The sequence below is a fragment of the Actinia tenebrosa genome, unplaced genomic scaffold (assembly GCF_029948245.1).
Source record: "Actinia tenebrosa isolate PJP-AT-01 unplaced genomic scaffold, QUT_ActTen_1.0 PGA_scaffold4__44_contigs__length_22323623, whole genome shotgun sequence".
In the NCBI taxonomy this organism is placed as follows: domain Eukaryota; kingdom Metazoa; phylum Cnidaria; class Anthozoa; order Actiniaria; family Actiniidae; genus Actinia; species Actinia tenebrosa.
The window spans coordinates 350,604-370,248 of NW_028292581.1; the positions used below are offsets into that span (position 1 = coordinate 350,604).

Here is a 19,645-nt window from a genome sequence, read left to right on the forward strand (position 1 = left end):
CTTTCTGGATCGGATAAATGTTTTAGCTGCGCTAATAATGGAATATACGTTCGAAGTCAATGCTATCTGCTATCGTATTCATTACATACAGACTAAAGACGGATACTATGTATAGCCTAGACATTGCTGTCTTTAAGGCGCAAAATGAGATTGTTATTAAAAACAAGAAAAAAGGTAAAGGAGAGAAGAGAGAGAACAAGAAGGCACATATAAAGAATAAAAAAATATTAGGAAGGTTTTTTTCTTATAGTTTCGGGACTTAAATCATAAATGGAATTTTTATTGAAATTTTACTTTACTTTACCTTGAATCCCATGAAAATAATCTATGAAAAATCTTTTTTTGTTGTTCGTCTGAAAGCCAACGTGGAACCTCCGTCTTCACAGTTCAGTCTTTGATCTACTCAATAAAATAAGAGTTAAATAGAATAACCTAAGTTTTCATGTGTTTATTAACGCGTATTCATTTTTATTTTTCTCCCCTTTGAATATTGTTTTTCAAAGCTCTGATTGAGGAAGTAACCTCTAGCTAATATGAATGGTTAGAATATGAAGTCTCTAATAGCAACACAATATCACTTAATAAAAATATTGCGCTTAAATGACTTTAATGATATTTAACCCCAAAACATGGAGTAGCCTCTCATACAGGTGAAAACACCGCTCCACGCGAACACGAGGCTATAGTCAGTCCAGAACAATAGTTATTCAAATTGGTCGCCATATTTCGATTCGGTGCATACTTGCAAAGCTTTTGGCCATTCCTGTTTTCAGACTGTTTGCGGAAGACGAAAACATCTGGTCTCGCAAGGAAAGAAAATCTCTTCGTAATTGTTTCAATAAGTACCCCTCCCACCTTTCACTCTTTACATCATTTCTAGTTTTTATTTAACTTACCTTCTCGATGACACACTCTACGTGCTGAATTTCACGCAAGACTTCCAAACAACTTCCTATCTTAATAATGAGTGTTTTTTTTATTCGCTTTTTTTTTTGCTTTGCTTAAAGCGCTGGAATTGAAATCTATAGTTTGTTTTGCAGTGTGGTGCATGGCGAGCAGTTTGAATTCGTGTTAATGATGCATGTGAAAACCTTGTGTCGGATGGAAGATTTCCTAATACGATGGCTTTTCGTGTCATCAAGCAGGGATAATGGTATAGAATGAGGCAGCAATATTTTTGTAAATTAATGACACATTAGGCATATGGCTCGTATCAAATACTTGCGCTTTTGACATCAAAATTGGATTAATGTACAATATTACGAAGCAGATAGAAATAGGAATACAAATACTCATACGACAACAACAAAACAAATACAAATAAAAACAAAAACACCAATACAAATAGAAGGGGGAAAAAACAAAATACAAAAAATATATTCATATATACATATATGAATATATGAATATATGGCTTTACAGTAGATCATATTCTTGCAATTCAGAGATGATTTGTAAAAATTTCTCTTAAGTACGATGGAAAAAAACGTTTAATTATTTAAAAAATCATTAGCTTTTAGCTGCATCCTACTTTGGGCAAGTGGAACCCACTTTAATCCTTGGAACAGCTTAATGGCTTGTTCTTACACCGAGGTATGGCGCCCAGGTAATCATTCGCGCTGCTCTGCTTGAATGAATGCACCTTCACTTCTAACAATATCAGGATTTATTTTCTTTCATTTTTAATTTTCTTTACTACGACTTCTGGTTCTTATCCGATTCAGGAAATGCAAAGACGCCGGCTTGGTAACATGTTCTAATAAATAAAAACAGAAATAAAACAAGACATCCGCCCATAGAGTAACTAGTTTCCGCTGCTAATAGACCCTTTCACGGTTTCCGACGCCATATTGCTTGGGGGGGCAAGTTTACTAAGAAGCGACGGGGAAAGAGACACGTCAGTTTTCGTTATATTTCGATTTCCATTCTGAGGTAAATTTTCGAGACCAAACTTTTTCTGTAGACGGAGAATCCTCTGTTCAATGTTTTGTGTGCTGTTTTTGAGCCGATGGAGCCAGCATAACACTGGTTCTCAGAGAGACGGAGGCTTTCGGGTTTGCGAGTTTTGCGACTCGATCATACTGGTTCAATTTGACCGTAAACAAATCTTGCCTCGACAAGAATGACTCGATCTCTTTCCCCGTCGCTTCTTAGGAATCTTGGCTCCCAAGCAATATGGCGTCGGAAACCGTGAAAGGGTCTAATCAATCATATAGAAGCCAATTTTTTAAATCCAATCATCTCAATTCAATGATTATTGTCACGTCTTTCGTTCCAAATTTTAATTTCTTCGTTTTCATTTTTATCATCATAAGAACCAAAAATGAAGTAATCATATTAAAAATTAGGAAAGATAAAAATATTAAGAATGAAATAATTTCACACATTCGTGTCACTTGTGCTTTTTTAATATTTTTATTTTATTTTTTTGAGAATTAAAATGTTGTATTTTTTATCTCATGAGCAAAATCATTGTACTGTCATTCGAAAAGTTATAAAAGACGCGAAAAATTGTCAAAACAAATGAAGAAATGAATGCATAACCTGACGAACGAGCCTTAAAAAATAAGAATGATAAAAGTCATAGATCATAAAGTGTTTTCTGTTCAATCCTTTTGTTATTGCGTGTTAGTGATCATGTAGTACTAAATCATCTGTTTACATTAATAGAATGAACCTTTTGTTAATGTAGGTGATTTACTTGTTTATTATTGCATAGGACTTATTGAATGCCTCGGGGGATTCGGAAAGGAAGAAGGAAGCAAGGAAGGTGGGAAGCAATGAAGAAAGAAAGATGAGATGGAAGAAAACTGAAGAAAAAACGAATGAATGAATGAAAAAGGAAAGAAAAAAGGAAAACGAAAGAAAGAAATGAAAAAAAGAAAGAAACCTGTAAATTACCCAATACTACGACCCATTGAATGCCTCGAGCGACTTATTGAATGCCTCGAGCGATTCGGAAAGGAAGGAAGAAAGCAAGGAAGGCGGGAAGCAATGAAGAAAAAAAGATGAGATAGAAGAAAACTGAAGAAAAAAAACACGAATGAATGAATGAAAAAGGAAAGAAAAAAGGAAAACGAAAGAAAGAAATGATAAAAAAGGAACCTGTAAACCACCCAATCTACGAGCCACAATTTAACAATCTTATCAAATATCTGATAATCAAATTACATCTTGTTGTGATTCAATGCTTGAATCGTTTTACAATTATCGATGAAAAATGGTTTTCAAGTGGAATGCCCAGAATTAAGATCTTTGTAACACGGCACTACCCCCCCCCCTCCCCCCGAGATCGTTTGATTATGAGAACAGAAGTTCAAAAACAAATTATCTCAAGTATATACTTAAATCATCAAGATAAAGTCGAAGAACATTCAAGAATTAAATGTATTTGGTGATTAGTCAAGTAGATAGGTATTATTAAACAAAAAACAACTGATTCACACAGGGACAACAAAAAAGAAACAAACGAACAAACAACTGACTGACACACAAAAACAGAAACAGAAACAAGAAAAGAAAAGAAGAGCAAACGACTGACTCATAAACAAATAAAAAAGAAAAGAAATAAACGAACAAACACAAGAAAAACAAGAAAAGAAACAAAGGAATAAACGACACACAAACAAAAACAAAAACAAAGAAAAGAAATAAACTAATAAAAAATAAAATAAAATAAAAGACACAAACAAACAAAAACAAGGAAAGAAACATGCGAACAAATACCTGATACATATACACACCCAAACAAAAACAAATATAAACGAACGAACAAACAACTAACATACAAAAAGAAAAAACTAACTAACAAACTAACAAACATTTTTTCATCCATTTCATCATGACACAAGATATAATTGTTATGCTAACATTATATACAAATATAAAAATTCATGTGCATTAATTATATTTCTCTTTCAATTATTGGTCGGGCGATAATAATGATAAATGGCTTCACTGTCTGTGATTGGATAGTCATTATTCCCTGGCTTTATGATTGGTCATCTAAAACAATAAGTCACTTGATAGGCATACGAACATACTTTGGAAAACTAATGTCACTAAAAAAAGGTCATAAAAAATTTTTTTTATATGAAGTTCAAGAGTAAGGAATGAATAGAAAAGCCTTAGAATAACCAGACGGTATTATGTCCTACCATCTAATTATAATTTCCCGGAGGATTTTTAGAATCACAGAATTTAATCTGCCGAGAGAGATCTTTTATATGACCTCTTACACAATGTGAAATAGTCTTATCCGTTTATCGCTTTGATTACAATCTTGTAAAATGAATATCAAAAATCATGATCCCAAACCAACTATGATTCCTAATCCAGATTCCAACATCATTCACAAGGTATTTTGACTGATTTAAGTGTAAGAAGATGCGTTATAGGTAAAGAAGAGTGTCATACAAGCCTTTCACAACTTCAAGTCGCGTAAAAAATGAGCCAGCTCAACTAGAAACCGTGGACAGATGTTTCGGGCTGTATTGGGCCTCGTCAGCACAGTGTATCTAGTGAGCTGGTAGAATCCCACGAAAAAATATTACATTGGCACTCATCTTCAGTCGTTTCATATGAGGCTCGTAATTTACCTATTACGCATGTTCTTATACGATTTCCGAGCCCATCCCACACGGCTTTTAGATGAGGCTGTAATATAGCCTTATCTATGACTTAAGTGTAAATGTAATCCCCCTTGAAGTATTTAACAGCCCTATATTTCATTCATTAGACGTCAATTTGCAAGTCTACAGAAGACTTTCAATCATAAGTGATCTGTCATTTGAATTTATCTTGTGAAACCATCAAACACTCCAGGGGAACTCGATGGAGGAGACTGCTTGACTCTTCGAGAAAATACGACTTACGCAAGCACTTCAAAATTTGAACTAATATTCTATGATCCCTATCTTTTACATTTTATTTGTCGTATTTACAATAAAACTAATAAAGCAATGATATTTATACGGATAGTTCTCGCTTTTTGTTTTTATAGAAAGTAAACTCCCCGACGAAAAACCAAAGTGTATTTCGAGCTCGTTGGAGTATAGTCATTCCGCCGCCACAGCTGCACATTTCTTTGAAACTTATACTAAGAAAAAGAAGAAATAAGAAAAAAAAAGTTAGAAAAATAGATATTTCACCAAGAATAGCCAATATCAAGTTTATGTGTAACAAGTCGCTCAGATTATTCAATTTTTCAAGAAATCTCATTAAGAAACAAGAAATCAGGAAAGCTAGGGATTATAAAAGAAGATAAAGAAATAAAAGTAATAAAGCTTCAGGCTTTGATCACTTAAAAGCGAGGCGTTTAATCTTTTTATTATTGAAATTTTTTTTTACAAGTCCTTTAAGCTTAATATTTCTTAAAAAGTCAGTTTTTGTCGGTGGACTTTGATCGGTTAGATTATTTTATGCCCTCTTCATTATTTACGGTTTACGGTATACAAGAAATCTAAGACGGCCGAGAAGAATTTTTATTCTCGAGTAAGGTTAGCTGTCAGTTAGAATCGGCGAATCCCATTTAACTTGTTTAATACGAACAACCCGATATCACGTAAACTGATACTTTTACTGATGATTTACATTTACTCTTACATCAACCTGTTTAAGGTGACTCCATGGGGTTTTATCCGCGCGCTACCATGTAACTTCAAATCGCAAATATCGGACGCAAACAATCCAATACTAAATATTCTTAGACGTTTCAAGGGAAAGATGAAATTTTCGAATGAGCAAGTTTTTACTGAAATCGGAGTTAATATAAGATCGCAAAGTTACTAACATGTTCTGTTTCATCACATTTTTTATACTTCAAAACTTCAATATGAAATTTCTCGAAAATGCTCTCACATATTTTCTTCAAATTTTCTAAACTTTGAGCAAATTACTTATCCTCCAATATCTAAAAAGCAATTTAAAAACCTAGGTCAAAAAATGGAGAAAATAGACAATGAAGTAAACGCACCAACGCCTAACAGCGATCTTATATAATTCCGATTTCAGTAAAAAGATGCTCATTCGAAAATTTAGCATTGGATTGTTTGCGTCCAATATTTGCGATTTGAAGTTGCATGGTAGCGCGCAAAGTTCTTATGTGAAATATGCTGACCTGACCAAAGTAATACATAATAGACCCCAAAGGGCCCCCTTCCACTTGGTGATAAAAATTTTTAGCTCCCCTCTTATTTGCCAGAGGCGCCGGAACCGGGGGGTGGGGGGTGGGGGGCTTTAGCCCCCCCCCCACTTTTTGTGAAATTTTAATACAATTTTAATACAACAACTCAGCTCCCCCACCTTGCCATACAATGTCACTATTGAGCCCCCCAATCAAAAAACTGCTCCGCCGTCCCTGTAAGGGTGTCCGTATTAACAGGGTTCGACAGTATGCCTTCGTTTTGCCGTTTTGGCTTCAAGCGATCACGACATGTGCAAGGGGGGGAATGATTTAAAAATTAAAAATTAAAAAATGTCCGTAAACTTAAATGTCCGTTAAATTTTCCTCAATTTGTCTTTTACTTAAATCTTAAAGGATTTTGAGTAAAACTGAGATATAAAAAGTGAGAGCAAAAAAAAACAAAAAAAAACAAAAAAAAAACAAACAAAAAAAAAAATGCATAGTAGAATTTTAAAACATAGCAAATAACCACAACAAACCTTGTACTTATAGGAGATTATTTTGAAAACGCATTATTTCGCTTCCGACGTTAAGGCTATTTCTTTAAGGATTAACCGTAATTATTATTATGATAGTGGACTTACTGTGTTTTGGGCGACCCATCTGGGTTGTAGTATGTAGTGGCTCCTTCAGAGACGAGTTTGATTTGGTAGGAAGTGAGCTTTAAAAAGAAAATTTAATAAATTAAATGGAATATTTTAAAGCTGTCGTATCTAAAAATACGATATGTTGTTGAATGAAAATTTTTGGTTTGAAAATTTTAATGAAATTTATATTTCATTTGGTAGGGAATGAGTTGGAAAAAGACTGATTGAAAGCAAATTGAAGAGGAAGGAAAAAATAACAGTTCAATGGACGCGACAAAGAATATAAACTGATCAAATAAACATGAGCCTCAAAATGAGTGAAAATGAAAGCAAACCAAATGAGAATCAGACTAAAGAAATCCTAACGATTGATCCTGAAAAATTTATTGCGGGAAAAAAAAGTACTTTGGTTTTGGGTATGAGCTAAGAACGCGAATGGAAAAAGAATAGAATTTGGCGGAAAGTTTCAAAAGGTTTCATATTTATATTAGAGAGTTTTATATTTACGTCCACGGCAAACGTGAAACGTCAGATGACCAGTGAATTCTTTTTTTTTTTTTTTTTTTTTGCTAAATTACTGAAAAGGAAAATTAATATTCGTGTAATGAGAAGGTTTGTAAAAGATAAAGTAAAATATAGGAAAACGATGAAAACGTGGTCACGTTTGCCGTTTGCGGGGAGAAAAAAAAAAAATCTCGGCTTAAGTTCGCTATGTGGCTTTACAGTAAGACACAGGAGGTAAAACGGACTTTTGAAGACCATATTTTGAGCTGCAAATTGATGGCGATTAAAAACATAAACTTTCTTTTTTACTATATTAAAATAGGCTTTTGTAACTCGATTGACAATACAATCGAGCTAAATAACCTCAATTATCAGTATCTCCAATATATTATATTCCCACGCCGAGCAGTTACTCTTTTGCTTCTTTTAATCAATCTAATTAAACTTAGGCTTCCATTTTTTTGTCTTGTAACTGTGTTCAGTAACTCATATCTGCAATACTCGGGCAGATATCACGGCTTCCACTCCTTATGCATTCTAATGATGCAAAATTTATTTGAAACAGCAGCGTCGCCTCTGACAACCCTTGGGCTCCATGAATAATAAAGGAGGGGGTAGAGGTGGGGTGGGATGAATTAAAACGGAGAGGGAAGTAGTAATAAAGCTCGCGATGGACTGCACGATTTATGCTTACAAGTACGCCTAACTCTAAGCAGCTTTTAAAAAAAATCCGTCATTACATTTCACTCCATGTAATCCCTCTTCATATATCTAGCTAAGGTGATTATCGCTTTAACTCGAATGCAAAAGAAGATGAGATTCTTGAATCACATATACGCCGCCATACTAAATACTTCAAAGCCTTATTTCCCCCACCATTAGCCCTGATTATCCCTCTTTTACTATCAATACTGTCTTTTCCAATTGTTTCCTATAGTTTGAACCGAACGTGACTAGCTATTCAAGTACAACTCATCAGTCGAAAAACAACCAATATATTTTTACAAACAATCGTCAAAAAAACGTCAAGAAAATGGCCTGTTGTTTTAACTATGAATATTCAAGAAAATTGTAATATCAAAAGAAGATATTTCAAAAATTAGATATTTAGTTCCTCTGCAAAGCGATTTTTAATATAACAACTTTTAATCAATACAAACTTTTAAAAATCACTGAGGAAAATACAGGAAAATAATAATGAGAGTCGATCCAGAAACAATGAGTCGTAAAACTAGTAAATCGTTATCCTAGAACACATATCATGTGACTTAAAAGAAGCGAATACAGAGCTGAAATGACAAAATGCCCACACCCAATCAGATACCGCAGAACAATTGCTCCTCATCCAATCAGGTGGCGCCACCACGACTCTTTCGCTAGTTTGTTTTAAGTCTTAATAAATCTGCTCTTATGAGTTAATGAATGTTATATTTGAATGGCTTCATACTTACCATGAAAACCCAGAATAGCCCCAAACAGTTAATGATGAAAAGAGTGGACACGTAGATCTCTTGGCCCATAACATCCTAATGGATCAGATTAATGAATATTGAGAAAAAAAGTAATTACAGAAACTCAAAATCACGAAGGGAAATTCGATGTTTTAATTCAAAGCTTTCTCAAGGAAACAAGGTTTCCACTTCAATGATAAAATTGTTAAGTTGATTTCTCCAACTAAATTCCATTTTCCACTGACTTCACAGGTATCCAAACCACAAAGAGGGTTTATATACGGTTCCAGAGCCTCTCTAACAGCATATCTAAAGCAAGGTTTTGTTTGCAATAGCTGACTAAAAAATATCCTGATTTGAGCTAAAAAAATTCGAGCTAAAAAAATTTATAATGATAAAAAAAATTCCTTGACAATTTCCAAACTATCCCTGAGATCAGAGGGTTTAACAGCTCTACCCCTGCTAGGCTGAGTGGTAGGTTAAAACAGGAATCCGAGAACTGCTTTACATAAGCCATAGGGGTACACTTGTACGCATGTAACATTGTTCCCACTCACTTCGTAAAACAAAACTCCCTGACTTTTCCCTAACCAAATCCCACTTTTCACTGACTTTAACGAACACAAGTTTAGAACCTTTTCTAATCAAACGTCATGATATCAGGTTACTCTCTTCTAACTTTCCACAAAATGCTCAAAAAGGGTAGTTTTTTAAATCTAAATTTCCTGACTTTTCCCTGGCCTTGAAAAGCTTTTGGATCAGTTTTACTGACTTTTCGAGGTCAGTGGGAATATCAGACTAAAAATAAATCTTTTGGTGAGTAGGTGGGGGAAAAAATGATGAAAAAAGATGTGATTTTAAATCTCGTTCAGATTTTTTTGGGAAGTAAAACTCACAAACATGAAACTTGCCCCCTAACGCGCCATCACCCCAAAAAAAAATCTTTAGAGCAGTTCAGTCTGAAAACGTTTTCAGTGAGCTAAAAACCTACAGAAAGACTGAAACTGTCCTCTGGCTAATGCCAGAGTAAAAAACAGACCGGATTGAAACAAGTCCGAAAAATGAGATTTGACCCACACCGCGTCATGATTTCCATTTTAAAGCATTTTGGGCTGAAGTATGACATTTGCACCCGCCCCCTTCGCGGAAAAAATGAAACCACCTACCTTAAAAGATAAAGATTCCACAGTTAATTCTATAACTCTATTGAAATCTAAAAGGAAAACCATTGATTGAATGATTGTAAGTTTAATATGAATTTTGACTTCACTACTAGCACTAGGATCCAATATGCGGTTTGGGACAAACGGCAAGGTAGACTAGATTATTACACTTTAACCTCAGTAATACGGACAATCAAGGGCCCAAGGAAACGGAAACGGAGAGGGCAAACAAGTAGAAGGAGAAGGAGAGGAGGGAAGGAGAGAAGGAGAGAAGGAGAGAAGGAGAGAAGGAGAGAAGGAGAGAAGGAGAGAAGGAAGGAGAAAGGATAGAGGAGAGAAGGAGAAGGAGACGAGGAGAGAGAGAAGCAGAAGGCACTTAGGATCCATCCGTCGAATCTCTACTGCTAAGGATCTCAGAGAGGCTCTCCTGATCCTCTCCTTTAGCCTCATCTCACTGAGGAGAGAAGGAGAAGAAGAAAGAGAAAGGAAAAAAGGGATGAAAAAAGGTAAAATCAAAACTACTTCGAGGGCGAGCAAACTAAACAATAACAATAATTAAAACTTACATGAAACAGTTGCTCTAATAAAAAGGGCCTGAGCTATCATGACTTCAATCACGAACAGGATGAAGGCGCGGTGGTTATTGACCCCCACACACCACATCAGAAACAGACAATGGTGGTCTATAGCAAGTACACAGCTGTTACAGAGTTTACAGTGCTTGGATAATGTAGGCACTGCAATCTGAAATAAATTGTAGGCTCGTGTTACTGTATATATTGGATGAAAAACAAAACCCAGTATATCTATGGAGTTAAAAAAGGCTGGTCTTGACCGCGTATCGTTTTACAGGAGGGGTGAGCCTGAGGACTATAGCTTAGGAACTCGCCTCTCCTCTCGATACTCCACTCGTTGAATTGACATCATTGGGGATCAAGGGTAGTGTAGTTGTCTATCATCGTTGGGGTCTGTGGCTCGATTTCCAAGACTCTTTATCACATAAGTGTTCATTGAATTTGATCGACCATATTCCCTCGATCTGAGGTCTCCAATTTTTCCTCCCTGAACAAATCCCAATAACATGTAAAATTTCAATTCAATCAGTGAGTGAGCTGTGCTGAAGTTATTTCATTCTATTGAGAATGATTTAAAACAGATTTAAAAAAATCCAAGCATGCTGAATTGTTTACCTCGCAGTCTATACAGAAATCCTCCACGGGTAAAGTTCCTTTTGCAATGTCTAATATAGTCTACAAGAACAATGTACAGGGGATATAATCCAGGACTTAACAGGTTTAAATTGATAAAACGTTCAATAAGCGTAAACATATGTCATATCAAAAAGGAGAGGCCTCTTTCTTCACGTATATCTAACCAGCCACCAACTCCTCAATTCATTAACCCACCCATGAAAAAAATCCATGCACACAAGTATGTACTACGCACACATTCACCTAACCACCCACCTACTCTTTTGTTCCTCTTTTCCTATTTTCTCCCTCCCTCTGTTTCTCCCTCCCTTTCTCCATCCATCCATCCGTTTATTCACTTCATTTCCCACTATTCCCCCTTCAAATAAACAAAGTAACTTGCTTAAATACCTTTTACAACAATTGCCCAATTGCCCTTATGCGAGGACAGACGCCCCTTACAGTAGGTGAAACACAAAGTACCCTTAAAATCTCCTTTCAAATAAGAAAATATCTTCCTTTAAGCATTCCACACAACACTAGCCTATATGTGAAACACCAAGTACACAACATTAAAGAGGATAAGCACATCATTCTTATACTTACGTAAGGCTGCCCATTTTCATTTAACCTTGAAGACCTAATGACACCTGGATCACTAAACAACTCTCTGAATAAGAAAATGAGACGAGAAACAAAATCAAAGAAGGCTTTGGGCACTTCAAATCCAATAAATGCGAATGTTGCTAAGCAGTGACGAACTATGGGATGCAGTGGGGGGGGGGGGGGGGGAGGCATTGAGGGGTTTGGGACATGCCCCCTTCTAAATGCGAGGACACTAATCTATTGTGGTTACATTTTGGTTAATTATAGTCGTATATATCCAAGAAGCATCAAATTAACTTTTATTCTTAGTAATCAATGATAGCCCCTCTTTTTTAAGAACCTAAATCCGCATCCGCTAATAAAAATCTTTTTCCATTTTCCTTTTACTAGTTTCATCCACTAACATACCTACCTTAAAGTCCACAGTATGATGACTAAATGAAAAACAGAGATGCAATTCCAAAAGAGCTCATACCAAAGATGTTTCAAAGGTCAAGGAACCATTAACAAAAAATATATCAATTCTTCAATTGCAAGTTACATCATCACGGCCATGTTGGTACCATTTAACAAAAGATTTCTCATTAGCACCCATTGTTAACGGCACCACAATGACCGCCATGTTTTTGTCTTTTTACTCTCTTGGGAATGCTTGCAACCGATCAATACCCTGCAACAGCCCATGGCTGATCAGTGATCAAAGTCAGGCACGGCTAACTCACAGGCTCACAGATAATGAATTTAGTTGGTTTGATTTGTGGAGGGACCAAGGGACGAAAATTGGAGATTTCCTTGGAGACACCTTTGGTTCGATTGCGAGATGCAACCTCTACTCTTTGATGCCGAGAGCCCATAGGTGAAAGGCTAGTGCATTACCGCTAGCGGCCACCCTATACAGTCAATTCTCGCCTTAAGGACACCCCAATATTACGGACACCTCCCTATTACGGACAGGAGAAAAGTCCCCGACAAAAATACTGACAAAAAATGACCGTAAATAATTCCAACTATTGCGGACGCTCGTTATTACGTACATGAAGTAAGTGACGGTCCCGAGGGTGTTCGCTGTAACGAGAGTTGACTGTATTCCCTTGAAAAATGCAGATCGGATAAACCGTCTTGACCCTTTAGCCTCTTACTAGCCTCTCTGCCTCCCTTTTATTATGTGCTTTCACCAACGGAACCCCATTCATTTACAACTACTGTATCTACAGATAACAACGAAAGCAAAGAGGCAAATTCAGAGCAGTTTCAAAATGGGGGTGGGGATTTGACTTTTACCTCAGAAAGGCCCTTTTTAGGTTTTACCTAATTCTTATCCTTAAAAACTGCAAAGCAGGGGTACGGAGTCAGTGGTTTGGTATTTCAATCCACTCCTCCTGGATCTGCACCTACATCTAAACCTTATCTCTAAGAACTAAACTTCATTAGTTTTTCATAAACGCTACATTTAGAGTAGTAAAAAAGGATATGAGGTGCTAAATGGAATGCAAAACACAGAAGACTTTGCAAAATAACACCAAAAAACAACCCAGCAAAGGCAGGGTTCGGAAGAGCAGAAATGTGTCTTAATCTGTGACTTCTGAATGCAAAGAGGTAGAAGAGAAGAAATGCAAAGACAGCCAGGACCCAGCCAATTTGTGAAAAGTTCTGTATGAGAAATGCAACCAAACATATGACTATTGATGGAGAGATGAGAAGAGACAGCCAGGACAGCCAGGGGTATGGTTTGTGGCCACCACAACGACACAACTGCCAGTAACGAAGATGCTTTGCTAGCCATCTGTGTCTGTTAATGAGAAATTAAATTATTGATTATTTAGGTTTAAGGGAAGGTACACATTTTTATTAGAGAGAAAGGGTGGCTGGGGAATTTGCAGCAATCTTAAATGTAAAAAAAAAAAAAAGAATTGCAGCCCTACCTCTTTCACTTGAAATTCATGACCCTACTATTAAGTCAACATACCCGCCATCCCCACCCCCACGATAAAACGTACAGTACTTTCCTTACAGAAAAAATAGAAAGATGGATTAATGAATGGTCAGGAGAAAGGTAGAAAAGAAGATCGAAAATATAAAAAAATAATGAATATGGCAAGACAAATAGAGAAAGAAAAGAAAGAAAAAGAATGAATGAATCAAGAATGGATAACGATAAATATGGTTATAAAAAAAAGGAAGAAAGAAAGAAAGAAAAAGAGGGGGAATGAGGTAGGAGAAAAAAGATTTGGAAAGAAAGAAAAAAAAAGAAGCAAGATACTGATAAGGAAAGAAAACGAGGACGAGAGAACAATTAACCATTTTTAGTCCCATAAGTCCCCTATTGAGCCCTCTCACTGAGCTTTTACTTTTGGGGTAAAGTAGAGAAAATGTGTCTAAACTACAGTACAAATAAATAAAAAGTGAAATATATCATTTTAACATAAAGTCAATAGAAACATATTATCTGATTAAGATCTTGTCATTTCCTCAACAATAAAACAATATCTTGGCAAGTTTCTACTGGTTCCACAATCTGATAAAGCATGTCAAATATTCTCTTATCAGTGAAGTATCATTCTTTACTTTGATGACATTCTTAAGACTGAGGGTGCCTCTCTTAACTAATAGTTTTGCAATAAATTATCTCCAAGAACTTAGTAAGACCTTAGTAACAGCCTCATGCTGTGATCGATCTGCCCTCCTGCATGGATGAGCAGCAATTAATACTTAATTATACCAGGCAATTAAAACTCGCATTTACTATTATTATATAGCAAATAAAATAATACAGCTATAGGTAAAAGATGTTTATTGGCTGGCCTTATTTAACAGCAATAGTTCCTTTTGTAAATCTAATTATTGAATAAATTTAAAAATGCATGATTCCAGAATATATCCGTCATACCCCACTGTGCATAGAGGAAATTTGAAATTCCCAGGGGGTGGGGGACATAGGAAAAAAAATACAAGGTTTTTATTGAAGAAAACTGGAAATTCCAGAGAAGTGGGAGACGATTTTTTAAAGTTCCTACATGGTGGTATTGGAAGTTTTCTGGAAGTTGCACACAATGCAAAAGTAGGCAAAGGTAGAGTAAAATAATTTGTTATCAAACTTATAAATAATGAATAACAAAAACAAAATAGGAATCATTACTGTGAAGAGTTTTATAATTCTGATCTGATAATTCTAATACACTCAACAAAATTACTTGATTCTGATTGGACAAGAGGAGTACAATTAAATTCCAAATTGTACTCTATAGAGTCCCTATTAATCTACAACTGTACTCAGTTTTGTTGAGTGTATTATAAACAAAAAATCGCACAATCTTCTCCTACAATTCTGAATTTTTAGATACTTGTGATTTTTTGAAAGTTCTCAAATTGGACTCACCTAAAGGATTGTCCAATTTTGAAAACTGCTAAAACATCACTCGTACCTATAAATTCCAAATTGTACTCAAGATCGTGCACTTTCCTATACAATTAATAATGTCATGTTCATTACCATGAGTGAAGCAATAACACCACATGTGGTCAAATCTATCAAAGATCTAGACGTAAAATTTTGCAATGAATCTGTATGTCAATGGGTCTAGACATGAGCAGCAAACTTACATGTAAATAATTATGTAGTATTTTTATTAGGGATTACTGTGTTATAGATTTAGTACTGCCACAACAACCTTTAAATAAACAAGACTGGTATAGTTGCCTCTTCAGTTGCAAAGGAATACAGTGGTTTAAATACTATATTATTATACATTATAGTAATGTAAAATAATAACTACAGTACATTACATTGGCAGAATGCGTGATGTGTAAAATCTACTTTTGTAACTAATTTTCTTTTGGTTCCCTTAATTGCAGTATACACTGTAATCTAATGATGAGAACTTACATTGGATATCATACGAAAAGATCACAGTCAAATCTGTATATAAAAGGTAAAATATCTGCAATAAATCTTGTGCCACTTACTCTGCAGTGGTTCCCTTTGCAGCATAATCTAACGGTGTGTTACCATGAATATCAGCCAAATGAATGAGAGTCTTTGGACTTGAACTTTCTATTATCCATGAACAATGTCTATGAAAAGGAAATAAATGTCAGAATAACAAGAACTAGAAGCAAGAGAAAAATAGACTTAAGAATTCATGGCTGGTCAAAATTTGTGTTTAATTCCTCCCTCAATATTGATGTGCAGCAGAACTATAAAGAACGGCTTTCATGGGTGGTATGGGTGGCATACATGGGTGACAGATATGGTTGGCATGGGTGACAGATATGGGTGGCATGGGTGGCATATATGGGTGGCATGGGTGGTATGTGTGGCATGGGTGGTATGCGTGCCATGGGTGGTATGGGTGACAGATATGGGTGGCATGGGTGGCATATATGGGTGGCATGGGTGACATATATGGGTGGCATGGGTGACATATATGGGTGGCATATATGGGTGGTATGGGTGGAATATATGGGTGATATGGGTGGCATATATGGGTGGTATGAGTGGCATGGGTGGAACATATGGGTGGCATATATGGGTGGCATATGTGGGTGGCATGGGTGGCATGGGTTGCATGGTGGTTTACCACTCGCCTTTCACTCCTGTCATTCTGGATTTGAGCCTTGACTCAGACTGGATCATAAGTGAATTGAGTTTTTTTGATGTGTTGGTCTTTCCCTTTCTATGAGGGTTTTCTCCAGGATGTCAGTCATAAAAATTTAACTGGTTGATCATGAGGGAAACTGTGTAGAAGGAAAAGGAAGAGGTGTTGTTGATAACATGCAGTTAACAATATAGTTACCTATTTTTGTACTGTACAGCAATATGTAAAGGAGTCATTAAACTGTTGTCTGTGACATCTGGATCAAATCTCTACAACAAAACAGAGTACATTTTCAAGAACACAATTAATATTAATGCTAAAGCAATATAATTTTAGTTGCTTTTCTCAATATATTAATGTACTCATAATACACTCTACAAAATTACTCGATTCTGATTGAACAAGAGGAGTACAATTAATCCCCAAATTCTACTCTGTAGAGTCCCAATTAAGTTTTTTGAGTCAGTATTATAAACAAAAAAATGCACAATTTTATTGTACAATTAGGAATTTATAGATACTCATGATGTTTTGAAAGTTCTCAAATTGAACTCGCCTAAAGGCTCGTCCAATTTTGAAAACTTTCAAAACACTCGCACCTATAAATTCTGAATAATTGTACACAAGATCGTGCAATTTCCTTTACTGATTAGTAAATGTACTCAAGTTTTTTTGGTGTGATTTTCTTAGTGGAAGAAATAAAACATGAGATTAAGATAGCAATAGATATCCTCACAGCATTTCTTTGAGCATGAATGCATAAATTACTGCAACTCTTTTCTTTGTACACATCCATTCCAATCATATTAGGAGTATCTGTGACCTGTCCACCCACCCTCAAGTATGTAGTGTGCAGCATCTAAAGTACACATAATAAACTCTGCTTTTGATAATACAAAAGCTAAAATACAATGTACATGTAAATGATTTAAAGGAGGAAATTACTACTATTTAGATTTGTGTCTAGTTCACAAGTCACAACTGGTTATAAATGTCTGCTATTTTAATTTGCCAATCACAACCATCAAAATCCTGCTGACACTCTGTAGAATAAAAATCTATGTTGCATGCGTTATTTTGCATGCTAATCATACCATTTAACAGGCCAACCGCGTTAAAGTGTGTAAAGGAAGCAAAACAAAGGCAAGCATGTCAGTCTTGCTTCTCTTATTGATTGCATGCATATCTGTGTTATATCGCATGCTAAGCGTGCCATCTCAAGGCACTCATGTCCGTGTCATCAATTTTTTACTTAAAGACCTGTGGAGGGTCACTATTGTAAAATTAAAACAAAATTTAAATTGATAACTCAAGAATACCTTATTTTTTAAGCAGTAATCTACAAGGTCTATATGTCCATGTTCAGCAGCAATATGAAATACTGTCTGTCCCCTGAAAGCAAACGTACATGACATGTACATACATACACAATGGTGGTTAACAGATTCAAGGGAGAGGGAGAAGAACCCAAGGGGATAAGATATCCTCTTTAAGCCTGGTTCACGCTAGCATTGAAATCAGAATCATAAGCAATATATATTATGCAGACTCAGTATCTCATTTATCACCTAGGTGTGAAAAAAGATCAGCACTGTAATGAGCAGTACACAATTCTAGAGTCTGCGTATGTTGCTTCTCATTTCAATTATGATGCTAGTGTGAACCAGGATTTACTTTATCAGGATATAGACATATACTTTATTTACATTAAGTAGCATCACAGACATACTGTAATTTGTAAATCGAATGTATAAAATGCAACATATGTTTAGATGCATGATATTGACAATAACTATAAAAGGCTTAAATCTATAAGTCAATAGCTAAGAAAAGGATAGGACTGATAGGATAGGATCTCCAATCAACAGTTCAGTACAGTAAATCAATTTAATATTGCATAGAGCAGATGTGAAGAGGAGCAAGGACCAGAGAATCCACAAAAACCCTCAAAGCGAGTGAACTAGTAACAGACTCACATCACTTAGGATTTAAGGAGGCTCTGGGTAGTTTTGGTCTGGCACACCTAGCCGCATTGAAACGGCTACTATTTCATAATAATTTGTCTTATCAACCATAGATTTAATACATATGTTCTGAGCTTTCGTCTTGAATAACTCGATCTGCAAGCACTTTCCACACAATGTCCGGAAAGGATTAAAGGTTTCAGAACAGTGAATTGTGAAGCAGATTATTAACAAATCTTAATTTAATTTTAGTTGTGAATGCAAAGAATTATCATAATAATACTTCTTTTTTCCGTTCAGTGACCAAGAATAATAGTTCTAAGTCGTGGTTGGAGTTGCCATGCATGACAAACTATATAATGTAGTTTTGCTTATATATGTGCACCTCAACCTCTACTTGGAACTGTAATTTGTGGTCACTGAATGGAGCTGTAATAAGGAGTATTACTAGTTGTCAGTGTTTACAGTGTATACAGTACGTACCTGTGATCTTTTTTGCAAAAGTCAAGTCCAAGTTCTACAAGGTAATGGACTTTCCATCTAAAAACAATGAAAATACACTAAATAAACCATAAAAGTAAAAACAAAAATAAGATAATGGACGCAGGAGTTATTAAGGAGGAATTTAAAAAGCAAATAAAACGCGAGTTTCCTGCAAAATTATCGATGGATTTTTGAACGAACAGGAGGACAATATCATAAAAAAAACCCTGTTAGAAAATCGGCCCGTAAAGGCAAACGCGAATCAAAAAGAAAATTTTGAATATACTGTTAAAAGCCTAAATTTTTGAGCTACTACCTGTGCTAAATTCGAAAATATCCGAGTAAAATAGGTTGTGCTTCTGATCTACCAGTGAAATTAGTACTGTTTTGAAAATAAAGTTATTCAGCTGTCACTCACATTGAACCACTTCTAGCGGCATGATGAACACAGCCTCTTCCACCTTTGTCTTCTCTCTTCATATCAGCTCCATTATCAACCAAAATACTCAAGAATCTCAAGCTGGCCATTTGGCAGGCATAATGAACTGGAGTCTCGCCAAAGGCGTTCTCTTTATTCACATCAGCACCTGCCCCAAGTAAAAGCTCTAATATTTCAATATTGCCTCTTGTGGCTGCACGATGAAGAGGAGTCATGCCATGCCAACCGACGGTATCGACGCTAGAAGGGTCGCGTTCAAGGATGTATTTACAATCCTTGACATTATCGTGTGAAATAACGTCAAACAGCGCCATGTTTGGGGTCCGGTCAAAAAATCGAAAGAATCACAACATTCATACTTCATTTACTAAATATTTGTATTCCTCACCGTACATTAAAGTAAGAGACGATATAATATTATGAGTACATGAAGTTCCTACCTGTATTGATATGAATGCCGCTGGTTTACTGAACCGAGG

At 35.7% G+C, this 19,645-nt stretch overlaps 1 protein-coding gene across 2 annotated transcripts; it reads right to left on the reverse strand.

Moving 5' to 3' along the window:
- Nucleotides 1-3,835: 3,835 nt before the first annotated feature.
- LOC116307111 (palmitoyltransferase ZDHHC17) lies at nucleotides 3,836-19,484 on the reverse strand. Of its 2 annotated transcripts, none has more exons than XM_089037149.1 (14): nucleotides 19,146-19,484; nucleotides 18,728-18,784; nucleotides 17,600-17,672; nucleotides 16,479-16,549; nucleotides 15,649-15,756; nucleotides 13,156-13,468; nucleotides 12,098-12,165; nucleotides 11,686-11,749; nucleotides 11,080-11,139; nucleotides 10,456-10,633; nucleotides 9,893-9,939; nucleotides 8,727-8,801; nucleotides 6,769-6,845; nucleotides 3,836-5,098 (listed from the first exon to the last, which is right to left on the reverse strand). In XM_089037149.1, the coding sequence occupies exons 1-14, from the start codon at nucleotides 19,478-19,480 to the stop codon at nucleotides 4,969-4,971; spliced, it is 1,656 nt and encodes a 551-aa protein (XP_088893275.1). In that variant the 5' UTR covers nucleotides 19,481-19,484; the 3' UTR covers nucleotides 3,836-4,968. The 2 variants fall into 2 exon arrangements, with proteins under 2 accessions (XP_088893275.1, XP_088893274.1); XM_089037148.1 differs by having other exon boundaries at nucleotides 13,156-13,474.
- Nucleotides 19,485-19,645: the final 161 nt, after the last annotated feature.

What these genes read in the sequence shown, in the direction of transcription:
- LOC116307111 (XM_089037148.1), bottom strand. Translation starts at nt 19,480, where the DNA reads ATGGCGCTGTTTGACGTTATTTCACACGATAATGTCAAGGATTGTAAA. An exon ending in ATGAAAATGGGCAGCCTTAC is followed by an intron (nt 11,140 to 11,685) that starts GTAAGTATAAGA and finishes TTGTTCTTGTAG; the next exon opens with ACTATATTAGACATTGCAAA. An exon ending in GATGGGTCGCCCAAAACACA is followed by an intron (nt 5,099 to 6,768) that starts GTAAGTCCACTA and finishes TCTTTTTCTTAG; the next exon opens with TATAAGTTTCAAAGAAATGT.